Genomic DNA, 16,926 nt, shown 5'->3' on the forward strand with positions numbered 1-16,926 from the left:
TGCTTATGACAAAAGCGTCTCTATGTTAAATCCCCATATTGGGCCTCACATTCAATACAATTACGCACCCCCAGTATTGTTTATTGTCCTAGTTAATATAATAGTAAGCCTTTCCCTTTCTTCTGGTACAATTCGATTGGTGTTCCCCAAACCTACTTCATTACCCAAAATATAAATAAAATAATTTCACCTCATACATTTTTTTTTCAAAAAATAAAAAATCTTAAAAATTTCAAAATAATAGCTTAACTTATTTTCAGAATCCCAACCGTAGGAGCTTGGCACACATTTAAAGACAAAATTATAATTTATTTTATTAAAATATCTTGAAGACGGTAATAACTAAGATCATAATTAATATATAATACTAAAAATTACGGTATGTTTTCATAAAAATACATACTACATAATAAGCCTATGAAATGATGATAATTTCTTTTAAATTCTACATATTAATAAGTTAATTCTCCATTTAAATCAATTGTGATACAATAAATTAATTTTTTTCTTTAAGATTTTATTTTCCTAATATATTTAAGCATAATTTTTTTTAAATATTTTTGCTCACCACTTAAACTCAAGGTGTATACTTATCATCCTTCTTAGTACTTAACAAGTGTTCATAGGCATAACTATAGTCAATTTTCTAATTTGATTTGTATAACTATGGTTATGCTTATAAACACATATCAAGTGATAAGAATTATGATGAATTTACACCTTGAATTAAAATGGTGAGAAAAATACTCCCAATTTTTTTTCTCAAAGAAACGCGAAATTTACATATGAAATGAAAGCTACACGTTTTACTTGCCCAATTAAAAGTTAAGAATATAAAACATAGAAGACAGCTAATGCTCAAAACAAAATGTATTTTTGTCCTTCGATGGGAATATCACAATGCAAGGGTATTCTAGTAATTTAGTGATGCAAACAAGAAACCAGGCCCGCATCACTTTCACTGCCAGAAGTGGGCCCTCAGTTTTCAGTGGGCTCACACAACTCTTTAGTGGTTTAGTAATAATTGCCATGCCCAATAGCCTTGGATCGTCGACACGTGCGACGAGTCCAACGGTGATAATGCCCAAGGAATCTTATGGTGGGCCACACCCCTAAGCATGTGGCCCCAATAATCGGAAAGGGACATTTTCTAAAAAAATTGGCCTATTGACAAGTGACCTTTATTGGAATCAGTTTTATAATAATTTTTTTTATAAAAAAAGAAAAGAAAAGAAAAGAAAAAGGTAAAAGCAACTCAATGATTTCATGGGTGTTTGAAAAACAATCATCACCCATATAATTCCAAACCAAACCATGGGCTAAGTCCTACCCACTCCTCCTTCATATATTGAAGACCCTAAAACACACATTTTGTGCAAAATAGCATTTCCAAACCGCTTCAATTTCATTCTGCTTCATATCAATTTTGGTAACCCAAATATTTTTATGTTGAAGTGTGGCAAGAGACCATTTCCAATGATCGGGAAGCTGTCGGAATTGCTAGTTTACGGCAACCGTGCCGGGTTTTTCTTCGACATGGCCAAGACAAGCCCAAGAAGTCCATTGGACCTCAAGATGCAATCTTCTAGCCCCAGAGGGTTGAAGAATTATGATCTTGGTGGTGTTGGGTTGGGCATAATTGCTGCCTTGGAAAAGTCAAGCCATAATGGACGTGAGATTTTGGCGAAGTATGCGGTTTGTGGTCAAAACCTGAACCAATCAGAGCCAATTCCTGTAAGCTCTGCTCAAAACTGTGATGGGTTTTCTACCAGGGTTCGCCAGGAGTTTGAGGAAGATAGCTTGGAGAATTATACTTATGTGACTCAGCGTGGACACAACAAGTCTTTCACTAGGGTTTACTATGATGGAGGTGACTGCAAAACCAGTTCCATGCACCATCATGTGGAGGATGATTTGCAGACTTGTAATGATAACAATCTTGCTTCTGTTTTTCCCACCTCGGATTTTCTCAGTTCATGCCATTTGTGCAAGAAAAACCTCCATGGCAAAGACATATACATGTACAGGTATAACCACAATTACTTTCTCTTGTTTATGTTTCATTGTAAATGCTTGGTTCAACCCATGTTGTTGAATTTGATGTTGGGTTTGTGATTAATATATGTTTTCTGTGTGGTTTACAGAGGAGAGAGTGCGTTTTGTAGCACAGAATGCAGAGCAACGCAGATAATGATGGATGAGCGCAAAGAACAGTGCAGATCAGAAGCTTTAAGATCTGTGGAAGTTTCAGGGTCATCTTGTTCAAGAGATCAAATCTTCTCAACTGGGATTCTTGTGATTTAACAGTCAGTACATAGGCGGCCTTACACTAAATACATATATATGAGAATTATCAGCTTTTTGTTTACCTATAAACCAAAAAAGTAAGAAGAAAAAAAAAGGAAAATTTTGCCTAAGTTGTAATCGATCGACCTTTGTATTCTGTGATGACAACAGGAACATTTTTGAAGAATAAAGAACAATTCTATACTTGGATTTCAGTTAAATTTGGAAAGGAGGGTCGGCTTCTGATTTAGTGTTTCATGTAAGATTTATGCCAATTAAATTAGATACTAGCCCAGAATAACATAAGATAATAATCTCATTCTAGTAATTTGCAGCGGGTTGTGGAGTTTGAACTTTAATCTTAAGTCAATTTAGATGTCCTCTTGTTTACGTATTTCTAAACCATTCGAGTTGGCACGTGTAGACGACTATCCTTAACATTTCCCTAAAGTTTATGTTTAAGGGTGTTTAAGGGGTGACCGAAACATCATTGAGGTGTGATTCGACAAAGAAAGTATTAAGAGCCTCTGTTGAATTTGTGACGATCAAAATCTGGTAATCTCTAAACAGAGGACATGGGGTACAAATCTTTTTGTCGAATGTGCTGCTTAGTGCTTAGTGCAGTAATGGAATGATTCTACAAAATAGTGCTTAGTACAATAATAATGGAATGGATTGAAAAAGAGCATAGAAAGCTTTCTCATCAATCGAACAGAGGGGGGGCCCATTGAAGACTTTAACCTAAATTAGACAGTGACCCCCAAAAATGAACTGTCCAGCTACAGAGAGCACCCATATCCTAAAAATCTTGTGGTCCTACCAACCTCAGCTATTGAAACTACCAAGACATTGTCGTCCATTGGGACCATTTTTACTGGTGATGGAAATGGTTAACAACCCATGGACAAAAATACATTGCTAGAAAAATGCCTGAGGGGACCGAAAAACAAGCTTCAAATATAATCGGCCGTTAGGTCATAAAGCTGAAAATAAGATTATGCTTTATCTTAGTCCGATCATAAACCCCCAGAAGTTAAAAAAGAAAAACAGAGTATCCATACATAGATCAGGTATAAGTGATAGAGATACGCCAATCTAACTAAGGAAAAACTATAAAATAAAAATAAGGAAACTGAAAAACGGTTACATATCCTACAAGTTTTCTCAAGTACTTATTCCTCAGTGCTGAGGTATAATGGGGGTCTTCCAACTGATCATTACTGGTAGTACATGAGTTGCTGGGTTGTTGCTACATTCTGGAAGCCGCCGTCATATATCGCCTGACTAGCTCCAGCACCCATTCCCATAGCTGCCTTCAGAGCATGCTGACCCTGCGGAAGCATGAGGGCTTGTGCACCACCCATTTTACTCAGTGCCATTTGTCTTTCATAGACAGCAAGATCAGCGGCCGAGAAACCTGGCATATGAGCTGCAGCCGGCGGTGGAAGGGGGGTAGAGCTTGTTCCTGGTGGAGTAGGCTTGCTACCCCATGAACACTGTAACCAAAAAAGAAAAATATAGGATGATCAAGCCAATTATCATTTGACAACATCTTTAGAAAATATAAATGTCACAAACATATTTGTGTGTATATATTGGTTTTTCAACAGGCTTCTCCTTTTAGTCAATTGTTGTTAATTATACTAAATTGTAATCTTCACCAATAGCATACCTTAATTGGTTTTCCACAGAGAAACCTAGCATTCCCCAACTGGATAGCTACAGCGGCTTCAGAATGTGTACTGTATCTCACAAACCCAAAACCTTTATCTCGTTGCACACGGACATCTTCAATAGTTCCAGCACCAAGGGAATGGAAATGACGATGAAGGTCAACTGAAGTAACCTGCAGATTAATAGTAAATAAGATTCAAAACATTTTTCTTCGTTTCTTGTGCAAATTTGACAAATTTTATACAATTATTTGTTATGCCCACTTAGGAGTTCCAGGCTCACCAGAGCTGATTGCCCACAGATCTTATCACTACACCCAATTAACCTATGATGTTATAGAATTGGTTTGTTCACCAGTTTCAACACTGAACCAGCTACACAGTAAGATTGACAAATGACCAAACATTTTAACGTATGAGTTTTAAAAAAAACAAATCCTTGCCTCTGGAGCCAGATTGCCCACATAAACTGTAGTATACTGAGGATTGTTCTCTGGAGCATCTTCATTAGGCTTCTCCTGACCATCTTCTGCAAGGGAAAAGCACAAAAATTGTAAGCTCAACATGAGGAGAATACAAATATGGCAAAAAGAGAGGACAGTGAGGATCATATATCAAGCATCATCATCCATAGATTTCTAACAACAATTCAACAACAATCACAAGAGCTACACCAACCATCCAAATAAATTATACAAACAATGAAGAAGAAAAAAAAGTTGACAACTTGACAGAGACAATTTTACTTCCACCAACTACATAGACAACTATAAAAAAACTTGTTTCATCAATAATGGGGTAGCTCACCCGATGTTCCATTTGTCAGCTCTACAACACTTTTAGAATCAGAACTCTGCTTGTCATCATTGGAAGTAGCACCTTTTGTGGCCCAATTACACCGAATTTGTCTACTTCCAAGCCATTTTCCTGAGATATCAACTTAACAGTTAGAGAGTTAACCAACCAACAGCTACAAGAGATCCAGCACTGCTCCTAAATTAACAAAAATCAAAGCAACGCGTATAAGGAAATAAACAATGGACACTGTCATACCATTTAAGTCATTTATCGCACTTTGGGCATCCTGAACCGAAAAACAAACAAATGACAATCATGTAATGACCCCAACCAGCAAGAAGGAAAATAAAAAGAAAATGATAAAAAGGAATTCTTCAAGTACCTGCTGACTTCTGAAAGAAACAAACCCAAAACCCCTTGAACGCCCAGTTTTCTGATCCCACATAACCCTAGCATCTCTGTGATAGAAATCAGGTCAAATTATATTAAAGTTAAAACAGGTGAGTCTGTTTTAAAAAAATCCCAATAAACCAAAAGACATCAAGAGAATAACGGAAAACAAGATTTGTTGGAGATAAAAAGCAAGGAAATGGAGCTTACGAACAACTTGAATAAACAGAAAAACACGCAAACAGTGTAGCATCGGTAACCTCAGGGCTAAGATCACCAACGAAAATATTAAAGTGACCTGCATGCCAAAATAACATAGCATAAGAAATTAAAGATTTGAAAGTAACACATCACTCCCTGAAAACTGATGCATATACAAACCTGATGTATCCTCCCTCTGACTACTTGCATATGCCCAATTAACTTTGATCGGCTGCCCAAACCTGAATAAGAAGCATATTGAGACAAAGAATTCCCCAAAAAGAGAGCCAACCATGATTCTGTTAAGATTTATACTTACAGATGCCTGCCATTGAGAGTCACAATAGCGTAAGCAGCTGACCTACGATCAAAGTAGTCAACAAATCCATAGGATGACTGCATAGAGAAGACAATGGAGCTAACATGTAAGAAGAAAGTTCACCAAGGAACATCTAATAGATCACTATTACAGATTACCAAAAATTTTATCAGAATTTAATCATATGAAGCTACAGCTTATCCGAAAATAAAATATAAATAAATGCGAGTGAGGGCTAAAGGGCTTAACACAACAAACTGATGGAATCTTTGGTGGCACTAAGATGTTCTATCATCTGTCCTAACCTCCCCATCAAATGAAAGGCAAACAAAATAGGCAAAAATAAACTCCACCTTATCTTTTCTTATGAGCTTGCATCCTTCAAGAGGACCAGTACTGGAGAAAACTTCTTGAAGAAGGGGTTCAGTAACCTGTGGGTGAATATTTCCAACATACCTGCATTTTCCCATGAATTAAAATATTATATCATACAATTCAATAGCATGACTGAGAAATGTAGTCTGCCTACATGATAGATGTGTCGAAACATACAAGGACTCAGTACATATTTATGAACTAAACTTACATGCAAGAAAACAATTATTTTCAGTCAGTTCAAAGAAACCTAGATGTGAAAATAAAATAAACAAAAAAGGAAAAACGGAAAATATCTATACAACACTCACACACTGCGGCATGTACTTGAATCAAACCCAGGAGGCAGATTTCCACTCAAGATAGGCTCTATCTGCAAAATAAAAATGTAAAAAAAAAGAAGCAAAAAAGAAGAAAAAAACCTAGAGTAATGAATTTGCACTCCTCACAAAAACTTAACGAGATGCATATGCAAACAAAATGGTTGAAACAAAAAAAATGAAGACCACAGTCTTCAATTGCATAAATCTACAAGATGGAAACCTATGATATAATAACAATCCCCTTCATCTTCAAGTTCTCCCGAGACTTAACATAAGCTTTAATACATATCCAACGCATAAAAAAGCCAACCCCGTTAATATTTTTTTTTAATAGGATGAAGCACATAGAACCACTATATGTGATAGTAACTACAGTTTTTGCTTAAGGGTGAATGGTAATCAAACCAAAACTGATATTGTTCCTTCAGTTCATTATGCAAACTTTACATGCCCTCGTTGAATAATGGATTAATAAAAACAAGGAAACAATAACAAGCAGGACAAACTACAAGTTTCCAAACAGTAGAGTTTGTCATATTATACGTACAACAATGTGATTCCTCCATGGATAATAAAAAAAAAGTGCCCAAAAAGAAGACAACATAACACGAACACTTTCAACAAGATAAATGAGCTGCGGAATACTTCAGATAATTCCAGCAGAACCCCCAAAAACTTACAAAATTTCTGCCAAAAATTCAATCCTTAGGATCACCGTAAAAGAAAATCATACGCAGATCAACCAAAAAGAGCCCGCAAATAAATATTAACAAAGGAAATAAACCAACATTTTGTCAAACATTTCAATTTTTTGCAGTTGAACTAAAATCAGAATTCAATTTTGACCTATAAAAAATTTCCAACAAAATAAATAGACATGTAGACGAGAATTAAACTACAAAATTATTCAAACAGAGAGAGAAGGGGAAAATAAGAACCTGAGGAGCGGCTAAGATGGCAGGGTGTTGGTACAGCGACTGCTGCATCATGGCTTGCTGTTGTTTGAGCCTCTGCTGTTGCATCCTCTTCTTCACACGACACAAAGAGACACAGGAGAATCCGAGATTTTATATAACCAGCTGTGGAATTTTAGGGTTAGGGTTTCAGGGACACACGAAGACGAAGATGAAATTTTTTTAAAAAAATCAGGGAAAAAGAGAGGAAGAAGACGAAAAAAAACGAAATTGAAAAACCAAAAAAAAAGGAAAAATAAAAAAAATAAAAACCCTCTCGAAGAGGAGGGAAAGATGAGAACGAAAAAGCAAAAAGATGGTAATTGATTGAGAAAATGAGAATGAGTTGGGCGAGTGTGCGCCTTTATTATATCTGCTGATTTTTATATTCGAATTTCTTAACTTCAATTTTTTCAAAAAAAATATTGAAATTAGTTGGGTGAGTAACTATCAGCTGTATCGAAACCACTGGAAGTAAGGGTGTACAGGATCCAAACTAATTCGTCAAAACCAATCAATCTAATCCAATCCAATCCAATTCAATTTAATTTTATTAATTTTGATAATATTAGTGGATTGGATTAGATTCAAAAAATGAAAAATCGATTGGATTGGTTTGGTTAACGAATTTAAAATTTGAAATCCAATTCAAACCGAACCAATCCAACATTTTAAAAATAGATGCAAATATTTGACTTTTCTAAGAGCACATCCACCCATTTACCATGGCAAAGGGCAAAGGCAAGCCAAGGGCTATTACTATTCACGCGAAAACCCTTGGAAAAGACTTGTGGTGTTTCCACCCATTGCCAGGTAACCCAAGGGCAACCACTATTCACATGAGATATGAAGAGATGAATTTGTATAGAGTTTTGGTGAGAAGTGAAGAATATAACTAAGTATTTAGTATATAAAAAAATCTGAAAAATCTAGTAATTTTTTTAGATTTTTTAAATAAAAATTCTGTTACTGACGTCATTGCTAACATCAGCAAACCCGGGCAACAGCCCAGATTGTTCTTGCCTTTGGGCTGGCCTGATTTGCTCGGACCCATGAGTTTCTAGGGCTGTAGAAGCCCGCTGGAACTACAAATTAGGGCTAGGCCCCTTATTGCCGGGGCTGGGGGGGCACCAGTGGAGATGCTCTAATGTTCAAACCTAAACCACCTTTCATGTTTCACTTACACCAACACACTAACACAACTTTATTGATATTCTTTCGAAAAAATATATATTAATATAGCATAAAAATGATAGATTTCTAAGTTTTTGTGTTGATTTTGTTGAGGCCCAAAAAATCCATGGTTGGGCCCGAATAAATTCCTAGCCCAAAACGATATATTATTGGAAAAAGACCCGATTTGGAATACACGTAAGTCTGCCATGCACAAGCCACACCCTGCATGCCATGCCAAATAAAAATCTGTCATGCTAGAAATTGAGATTAAAATTATAAAGATGCATTTAGCTCTGCAAATCCATGCCAATTATCCTATCAAGCGTCATAATTAAAAGCATGCCAAACGACATGCCATGCCAAGAAACATGTCATGCCAAGCGGGAAATTATTATTTCACACCCAATCGCACTACAAGCTTAAGTGGGCCCAAGCCACTCGAATGCCCGGGGCTTGCTGAGTGAGTTGTGGTATGGATGGTAACAAGCTTTCGTGAGGCCCATTGATGAGCCGAGAAATGGAAGTTTTGGGTTTCTTGGGAGCCCAAAACTCAAGCCCATTTCTTGAGCCCAAATATGTGGGTAAGCATAAAAGAGAGAGAAAAGGAAGCCCAATACTCTAGAAAAATTAGCCCTTCACCTTAATAAAATAGCCCATCACTTTAGGAAATTAGCCCATCCCCTTAATGGGCTAACCCATCACCTTAGAGAGGCCCATGTAACCAAGGAAAATATCTGCCATCTCTCCAGCACTTAATTGGAAACCAAAAACAGCGACAAAACCAAAGCTACCCATGTGAGTGGGCTACTGGGAACCTCCAGCACATGGCCAAAGACAAATCCCAACACAAGCCATCCAAAAAACCAAAGGATAGTTGAGCAAAACACCCTTCATACCAGCGCCCTTACCAATTTCTTTCTCCTACCAGGTTTGGCCATAGAAGAGAGAAGGAAAGAAGGTGAGGTGATAACCAAAAATGGTGTTCACCATTAAAGTAGCTACAGGAAAAGCCTTAGAGCTCCCAAAAACCTTGTCTTTGTGTGTTTGGACAAAAAAGGGTTTCACAAATGGGGGTGAGTCGAAGGAAGTGAAGGGAAAGGAGAGGGGAGACTTATCAAAATGGGAGATAAACCATTAGGGTTTCTTGGGAAAGGAAGGCTTCCAGCGGCTATAAAAGGAGCCATCGTCTACCCATCAAAACCAACCCACATCTAGAGAGCAAGCTTCCTCTCTCACCTACAAAATCCTGCAATTTCGTGCCCTATTCCTCCATTCCTCCCATTTTCGCTCCTGTTAGACTGTTCCAAAGTTTGACAGAGCTCTCGTCGAGCTGCCGGAAATTGCTCAAGACACCCACCTTCCTTCCTCTTTCTCTATTTCTTCAACAAATCCTTCCAAAATACCTTTCCTCTTTCCTTAGAACCCCTGTTACTCATAGGAACTCATAGCTTTCTCTCTCTCTTTAATGCTAAACTCATGATTGCTTTGCTCCCATGCCACAAGCCTCTCATGCCAAGCTAGAAAATTTATCTGTAATTTGTTGTTGTTTTCATTGGTGAAGATAACCAAAAAGTTTCCTAAGGCGTCATCACCCTTTCGAGACATCTTTGGGGCTTAATCTTCGAACTCAGACACAAATGGGACACTTGCATCAGATTGCTCTTTACAGCAGCCCAGCCCACTTGCTGCCGGAAGAAAAAAGCCCCTACAAATTTTAGCCTTTTTTTAAGGAATGGATGTAACTTAAACTCTAAATGTCAAACTTCATGTTGTAGTGTTGTTTTCTAACATTTATTTATGTCTATTTATAACATACTTAATGGTATTTTCTATTTGATTGAATTCTATACTATTTTATTTGCAATTATCGTATTTTCAAAAAAACTGATCATCCAATCCAATCCAATCCAATGTACATTAGATAGGATTGGATCTTGACATCCGAACACATTGGATTGAATTGTGAAATCTCAAATTAGATTGATAAAAAATCATTGATTTTGAACTTATTTATACACTCCTAACTGGAAGTGTTTTGTTGTTGTTGTTGTTGTTGTTAATTTTTACTTTTATTTATCAAGCATCATATCCTAATACAAACTTATAAATTGACAATCCGTATTTGGGACTGATGATTTATTTAAAATCGGAACATGTTATGATTTATTTACTCTAAAAATAAAGAAATAAATTATGGTATCATAATTATGTGTATGTGTGAGAAATCCTCTATTTATAAAGAGTTGCTTTATACTAAAAAAGAAAGAAAGAAAGAATGAATCCATGTTATATTGAAAGTTTTAAAATTTTCTTTTTTATATTGAAAGTTTTAAAATTTTCTTTTTAGAATTCAACACTCCATGATCTGAGTTCTATTGGGCCAATGCTTTGGGTTCATAGAATGGACGACAAAGAAAGCCCTCATCAGTGAAGTTTTGTTTTGTTGCTTTTGCAATGGCCCAATGGCCATGGCCTATTTTTTTAAATTTCAGCACCATATATCAGATCAGGGTTTGAAACTAAGCAAAACCAATCGTTCCACAGCCAACTCACTCTTTGAAATCCATTTCATACCATTATAATTTAGAGCATCTCACTTGAGCCCATAAGCAAAGCCAATATATGAGCAATGAGAGTTTAGTTATGCAGTGCAAATTACAAATATATACGCCATAAGTTGGTAAGGGAGGGGAGGGGGATGCAAACTCACACACATTTTACAATGCTAGGTCTCGAACTTAGGATTAGCTGGGTGGAGACAAAACTCCTTACCACTACATTAGTAGGATCGGCTCCTTATTAAAATAATAATATTTTAAATCCTAATATGAAAAGAGATTACAAGTTCGAACCATCCCCAATTTATAAACTAAAAATAAAATCATGCTTTATATCCCTGAACTAGGCACATGGTTTTCATTGTGGGTTTTTTAGGGCCAAAGTTGGGCTGAGAATTGGGTGCCCCATAAAGCATGAGCAAAGGAGTGAACCCAGTTGCTAAAGGCACCCATATAGAAATGCCAAGTGGCAAAATGGGTAAAACAAAACAAACGCGTGAAACATATGCATTTCAGAGAATCAATCACCATAATTTTTGTTTTTAAAAGAAAAGAAAGGGTCAAAAGAGAGCCGACCCCACCTGCCCACCACCTTTCAACATAGCATGTGATGCCCAATTAATTAAATTTGGCAATACCTAAGATACATCTCTCCACTCCATTCCACATCCACTCATGCACTTTGCAAGAAATTAATAATGGAACAAAGGAATGGACGTGAACAACGTGACCATATGAAACCATTGGTTTACAAACTTCGCTTGGTGTAAAAAGATGCTTAGTGCTCGCCATAACCCATACACGAAACGATATTTATTTACGTGTTATAATATAGATGATCTATTTATACATATTTCAACATATATAAGGTCACTTAATTACGTGTTTTAATATAGATTGTCGTCGATCTCTTCATATTTTAGGGTCTAGTGTTAATAAATAAAACACTAGTTATAACATTTCTTGTGGCTAATATAGACCTAATATTTCCTAGTAAACTAATTTATAGACTAGTTGTGCCTTGTGCATGAGCCTTGTAAAGCATGTGTCTGCCATTATTAATTCATGCTGCCTACCTTTTGTTTCTATTGGTTGGTATTGACTTGTCTTGAAAGTTGAATAGATAGAGGCCAAAGAAGCCACCGCTAGATTTTCTTCTGCCCAAAAAGAAGAAAGCAAATCAGGCCATTTTTCCGTGTACAAGTTTGAATCCGCTGTGCTTTTCAGTAGAAGATATCAGAAATACCCAAAAATATTTTGGCCTCACTGTCTCTCTTTGTTTTGGAGCTTTAGCCGTCACAGAAACTGGCTGTGCGCAAGTTGTATGCAATGTGCATGAGCTGAGCAAAAACCCATTATTATTCTAAGGCTTTTTATCATAATGGTCATGAGGTTTGCGAAATTATCGTCTTTCATCTTAATGTTGTCTTTCATCTTAATGTTCTTTTCTAACACTAATGATTCTTAAGGTTACTCTCAGCACATCAAAATGATCTCCTCTGTTCTTGTAATTATCGTCTTTCATCTTAATGTTGTCTTTCATCTTAATGTTCTTTTCTAACACTAATGATTCTTAAGGTTACTCTCAGCACATCAAAATGATCTCCTCTGTTCTTGTGAGGGTTGGGGAGCATAAATCTAGTGAAAATGCCATCAAATAGGACATAAGTGGTTAGTTGAGGAGGTAGTTGGTCAATGCTTTTTTAAGAAGTCGAAGTGCATCTTTTATATCATCAACAACTTTTATGGATATTGCATTTGTTAAAGATGCAGATAAAAATAACTTCCCATATTTACAAGCTACATGCTGTTCTTTATTTGGTCGGACAACAAACCCACAACAAGAAAAGGGGCCACATAAATTTCTACCGAGGAAAAGAAAAGGTGGGATTTTGAGGACCACATAATAAAATAAATAATTGTTGAACGTGCTTAAAGGAAAGCATGCTTTTTTATCGGATTGGAGATGATGGCTGCAACTTGCAGTCCACCAAGAGAGAAAAACAAGAGGTGACATGACTTAATTATAAATTCAAGATTATCATTAATTGAATTCCTTTTCTTCAAAGCTTAATTACAACAACAGCAGCTAAGATCAATCAACAGTTAGTACATATTCTATGGCATCCGCTCAGTTGAGCCAAGCCTTACAATTTAACAAAAATAGAGCTACATGAAATTCTTGGCTTAGCCCGCCAAATGTGAAAAGATAGCAGACTTGGAACTATAATATAAGCCTAAAGGATGCATATATATATATTGGCGCTCATATCATTGGGTTGGCTGAGCAGCCAAGCCTAACCATGACTTGCCTTCAGCTGGCTTCGCCGGGCCGGCTGCAGGGCTGCTTGTTTGGTATGGTGCTTTGTTGTTGATCCTGTAAATAGAAAAATTGCAAACAAGATCCATCAGTTGGACCATAGGAATCTATTACTGTAATCTATAGCAAACAAAGGTATATTGATTTTGACTGCTAAAGATTTATCCTTCACACTTCTGGTAGAGAGAAACAATCTCAATATGATAAAACAAACTGGTAATTCACTAATGAGATTCATGGATTTGTAATTTTGATATGATGGAAGACAAACAATTCTTCTATTTGTTTCTGATGCCTACCTATCCTTTCTCTTCTCCAGGAATCGGTGAAGTGAAGCTTTCCTTGCAATCGGTAGATCTGCAAATTGAAAAGGAAAACATTAATCAGAAGCATGTTATTTTTTGCACTTCTTGATATGGAGACACAGGGATCACACAAAAAGAAAATTACCACAAACAATGGGTTGAGGCGATGGCTTAGGGGCCTCCTGAATGACTTGATTGCCAAACTTGGGAAACATGTTAGCACTTGGAGGAACTGAACTGCTGGAATTCATTGGATTCTTGCCCAAATGAGAGGCAAACACATTGTTACTCTTGGCCGGAATAGAAGCCTGAGTGGCTTGGCCGTGGGAACTTTCCTTGCTTGCTAAGAGCATGACTTCCTTTGCCTTGTCTGCTGGAAAATCGTCGATCACAATTACTTGTCCGCCATAGAAGATGGTCATTTGTGCCTTTTGAGGCTCTCCTGGGGCAGATTTCTTCACACTGACACATGATAAACAAGCCATAATGAGCTAAAGAAACACATCACATATAACATACTGAGACATATATAACTTCCTACTTGTTCATGTGAAAAAAGCTGAACAAAATCATTTGCTGCTATAATTTTCCAGAAATACCATTTCCACTTTCCAAAATCTGACAAAGTATTAGCTATGGGAACCCAACAATGTCTTTAAATTTACAGAAACAAGATCTGGGCATACCTAGAATCAGCCATCTTGGGAACGTCTTCTCTGGGAACAGAGGAACCAAAACCAGCTTGTTGAGGAAACAAATCCATGGATTTGAAGTCTCTAGGAGTTGCTGGCAGGTTCCTTGAGTTTTCCATAAATGGAAAGAAATTCACGGGTGGGGCTTTCTGATGAAACATCTCAGGTGTCCCTGTCCCTGTAGCAGCATCAGCTCAATGAATCACATACTATTTTAGGAACTAAATAAGAAAAATTCTAAAATCCTTTGGTGGGCAGCTACTAGAAACCAAAATTGAAGTCTCCGACACAATCCGAGATACATAACAAGTGTGAAGATAAAAACGCTTATTCTGAGGAGGAAACAAAGGACACGTTCTTCTATCCTCGAACCATTTAAACGGAATCAATCAATTTCAATCGAGATTTTCGTGGATCTCCAAAAACAAAAACCAATTCAACAACAAAAATAAGAAAGAACTTTACAAAATTAAATTAACAAAGAAAGAAAAAAGGGAAATAAAAACATCGATATGAAGATCGAAATCAAAATTCAACTTCCATCATATGAAAAATAAATGAATAAACATATATATGCACGCATGAGATAAGATTAAAAAATGAAATTCATTTTCTTCCTCTGCTTTTCTCAGCAACCAAACAAACAAACAAACAAACAAACCAAACAAACACAGATGCATAAGCTCCCATGAATCAAGACTAGCTAAAATAAGTGCTTACCGTTGGATTGTTGCATGTTGCATGCCATGTCAAGGCTCAGATCTCCAAAGCTGCCCTTCTCTTTGAGGTACTGGCAGAGCATGCTACAAGTCTGAGTGAAGCTCGATGGCTTCTCCGCCATCCTCAACCCTCTTTGCCCTGAAACCTCCATAGTCTCCGATGAACTCGACATTCTCGCCGACCCAATTCACAATCACACAACCCACAACTCAAAATCCAATTTTTTTTCTCCCTTTTCTAAACGCAAAAATATAAAAATAAAGACAGACAAATATGGCAGTATCAATCTTGGCGCTGAAACAAGCTCTCTTTATACCCTTTTCTTCATGTACTGAGAGAAGACTTGAGGCCCTCTCTCCTCTCTCTCTACCCTTTATGGCTTTATCTACATCTTCCTCTGAGAGAGAGAGAGAGCAAGAGGTTTATCTCTGCTTATTAATTTAATAAAATATTAGTTGTTAATTATTATTGGGGTTTGAGTTAAAGCACGAGGAATATATGGGTGTTTTTAAAAGGCGGGTTCCTCTCACCTTCCAATGTCTACGTGATTTTTAAAATTTTTTTTTTTGGTCCCGGTGGGCCCTACCACCAGTCGGTTTCAGATTTTCAAACACGTGTTCTTTGCATCGCTTGGTAACGTCCAAGTTTGCGTTCCCATCTGCCAACTTCAACATTACCCTGCCTTTTCAACTTATTTACAGTATCGCCTCCCGCCTATTTTATTATATTATTTTCTTCCCCACCATAATGTTCATGTTTATTTTTCTTAGCCCCATGTTGTTTCGCGTGCACGTCATTCTTTTGTCCTTTATTTATTTATTTATAATAATAATATATAATATCTGCCTATTTTCCTTTTTCTTATTTGTTTTTTGAATAACTTAAAAGGTTGATACCGATCGAAAGAGACTGAAAAACAAATTAAGATGTGTTTGAAATGGATAAAATCAAACCCAAATTATCGTTTTAAGAGCAATTATAATGGTTGTTCAATAGTTCAATGCAATAGTTCAATTGATTGAGCTATTTTGACATATCTTGAATTTAATTGCATTTGTACTTGCAATGGTATAATTCAATAGTTTCCGATCAGTAATTATATCTTCTTAAAATTGTATCATTGAAATATTCTCAAAAAGTATATATATATCAATTTTGAATATTATCTGAAGAAAAACAAAATTTCATACCAAATGTATATATTTGATTTTTTTTCTTCTTCAAAAATATAGGCAAAGAAATGTATAATGCAATTCAATTGAGTTGTAGGTCTCATGGTTATTGCAATGCATTAGCAGCATAATGCATTAATTGCCGTATTTTTTTCTATTTTTAATTGGTATGTGAGTCACATGATTAGTCTATTGCAATTGTCATAGAGAGTTTATTATATAACATTTTATATTGCAATTAACTAAATCACACAATTGCAAGAGAGATTTGACTATTTTAGTTCAATTTCATGCAATAAAATTGCATTTATCCCAATCATTGGAGATGCTCTAAGCACTAATAATGTACTTAACACACATCACAAATGCTATGACTCGAACCACGATACTAACAGGTCTTTTGCAGTGAGTGTTTAAACTGTTATATTCAAAAAATGTACGTAATTAATATGTTGAGATGAAGCATGTATAATATGTGAGATTCAAATTCGGAACACTTCATTACAAAGAGTAAAGCGGTTGGTACTCTCTCTCTCTCTCTCTAGTTTGAAGAGAGAAAAACCCTAGGAACCTACAGCAGCCGCCGCCCCCTTTGGGGGTTGGTGGCTGGCTCCCCCTCCTCCCCCGATCCCTTCTTTTCTACCATCGTCCCCTCATCCCCTCCC

The 16,926-nt window shown here is 36.5% G+C and overlaps 3 protein-coding genes across 3 annotated transcripts; 1 reads left to right on the forward strand and 2 right to left on the reverse strand.

The window, feature by feature from the left end:
* Nucleotides 1–1,298: 1,298 nt before the first annotated feature.
* On the forward strand, nucleotides 1,299–2,490 carry LOC110749130 (senescence-associated family protein, putative (DUF581)). The gene is made up of 2 exons (XM_021949149.2): nucleotides 1,299–2,027; nucleotides 2,145–2,490. The coding sequence occupies exons 1-2, from the start codon at nucleotides 1,447–1,449 to the stop codon at nucleotides 2,302–2,304; spliced, it is 741 nt and encodes a 246-aa protein (XP_021804841.2). The 5' UTR covers nucleotides 1,299–1,446; the 3' UTR covers nucleotides 2,305–2,490.
* Nucleotides 2,491–3,238: 748 nt separating this feature from the next.
* Nucleotides 3,239–7,681, reverse strand: LOC110749129 (oligouridylate-binding protein 1). The gene is made up of 12 exons (XM_021949148.2): nucleotides 7,304–7,681; nucleotides 6,354–6,415; nucleotides 6,021–6,123; nucleotides 5,668–5,744; nucleotides 5,529–5,590; nucleotides 5,358–5,445; nucleotides 5,140–5,215; nucleotides 5,013–5,043; nucleotides 4,767–4,886; nucleotides 4,403–4,488; nucleotides 3,959–4,132; nucleotides 3,239–3,782 (listed from the first exon to the last, which is right to left on the reverse strand). The coding sequence occupies exons 1-12, from the start codon at nucleotides 7,385–7,387 to the stop codon at nucleotides 3,504–3,506; spliced, it is 1,242 nt and encodes a 413-aa protein (XP_021804840.1). The 5' UTR covers nucleotides 7,388–7,681; the 3' UTR covers nucleotides 3,239–3,503.
* Nucleotides 7,682–13,068: 5,387 nt separating this feature from the next.
* JAZ1 (jasmonate-zim-domain protein 1) lies at nucleotides 13,069–15,564 on the reverse strand. The gene is made up of 5 exons (XM_021949228.2): nucleotides 15,090–15,564; nucleotides 14,364–14,547; nucleotides 13,823–14,139; nucleotides 13,672–13,729; nucleotides 13,069–13,429 (listed from the first exon to the last, which is right to left on the reverse strand). Exons 1-5 carry the CDS (start codon nucleotides 15,259–15,261, stop codon nucleotides 13,324–13,326), a joined length of 837 nt encoding a protein of 278 aa, XP_021804920.1. The 5' UTR covers nucleotides 15,262–15,564; the 3' UTR covers nucleotides 13,069–13,323.
* Nucleotides 15,565–16,926: the final 1,362 nt, after the last annotated feature.

The sequence above is a fragment of the Prunus avium genome, chromosome 7 (genome assembly GCF_965620075.1).
Source record: "Prunus avium chromosome 7, drPruAviu1.hap1.1, whole genome shotgun sequence".
Taxonomy (NCBI): Eukaryota; Viridiplantae; Streptophyta; class Magnoliopsida; order Rosales; family Rosaceae; genus Prunus; species Prunus avium.

Coding starts and splice junctions, on each gene's coding strand:
- LOC110749130 (XM_021949149.2), top strand. CDS start 1,447: ATGTTGAAGTGTGGCAAGAGACCATTTCCAATGATCGGGAAGCTGTCG. Junction 2,028..2,144: donor AAAGACATATACATGTACAG/GTATAACCACAA, acceptor TGTGGTTTACAG/AGGAGAGAGTGCGTTTTGTA.
- LOC110749129 (XM_021949148.2), bottom strand. CDS start 7,387: ATGCAACAGCAGAGGCTCAAACAACAGCAAGCCATGATGCAGCAGTCG. Junction 6,416..7,303: donor CCATCTTAGCCGCTCCTCAG/GTTCTTATTTTC, acceptor TTTATTTTGCAG/ATAGAGCCTATCTTGAGTGG. Junction 5,446..5,528: donor TCAGAGGGAGGATACATCAG/GTTTGTATATGC, acceptor TTTGGCATGCAG/GTCACTTTAATATTTTCGTT.
- JAZ1 (XM_021949228.2), bottom strand. CDS start 15,261: ATGTCGAGTTCATCGGAGACTATGGAGGTTTCAGGGCAAAGAGGGTTG. Junction 14,548..15,089: donor CAACATGCAACAATCCAACG/GTAAGCACTTAT, acceptor ATGCTGCTACAG/GGACAGGGACACCTGAGATG. Junction 14,140..14,363: donor CCCAAGATGGCTGATTCTAG/GTATGCCCAGAT, acceptor ATCATGTGTCAG/TGTGAAGAAATCTGCCCCAG.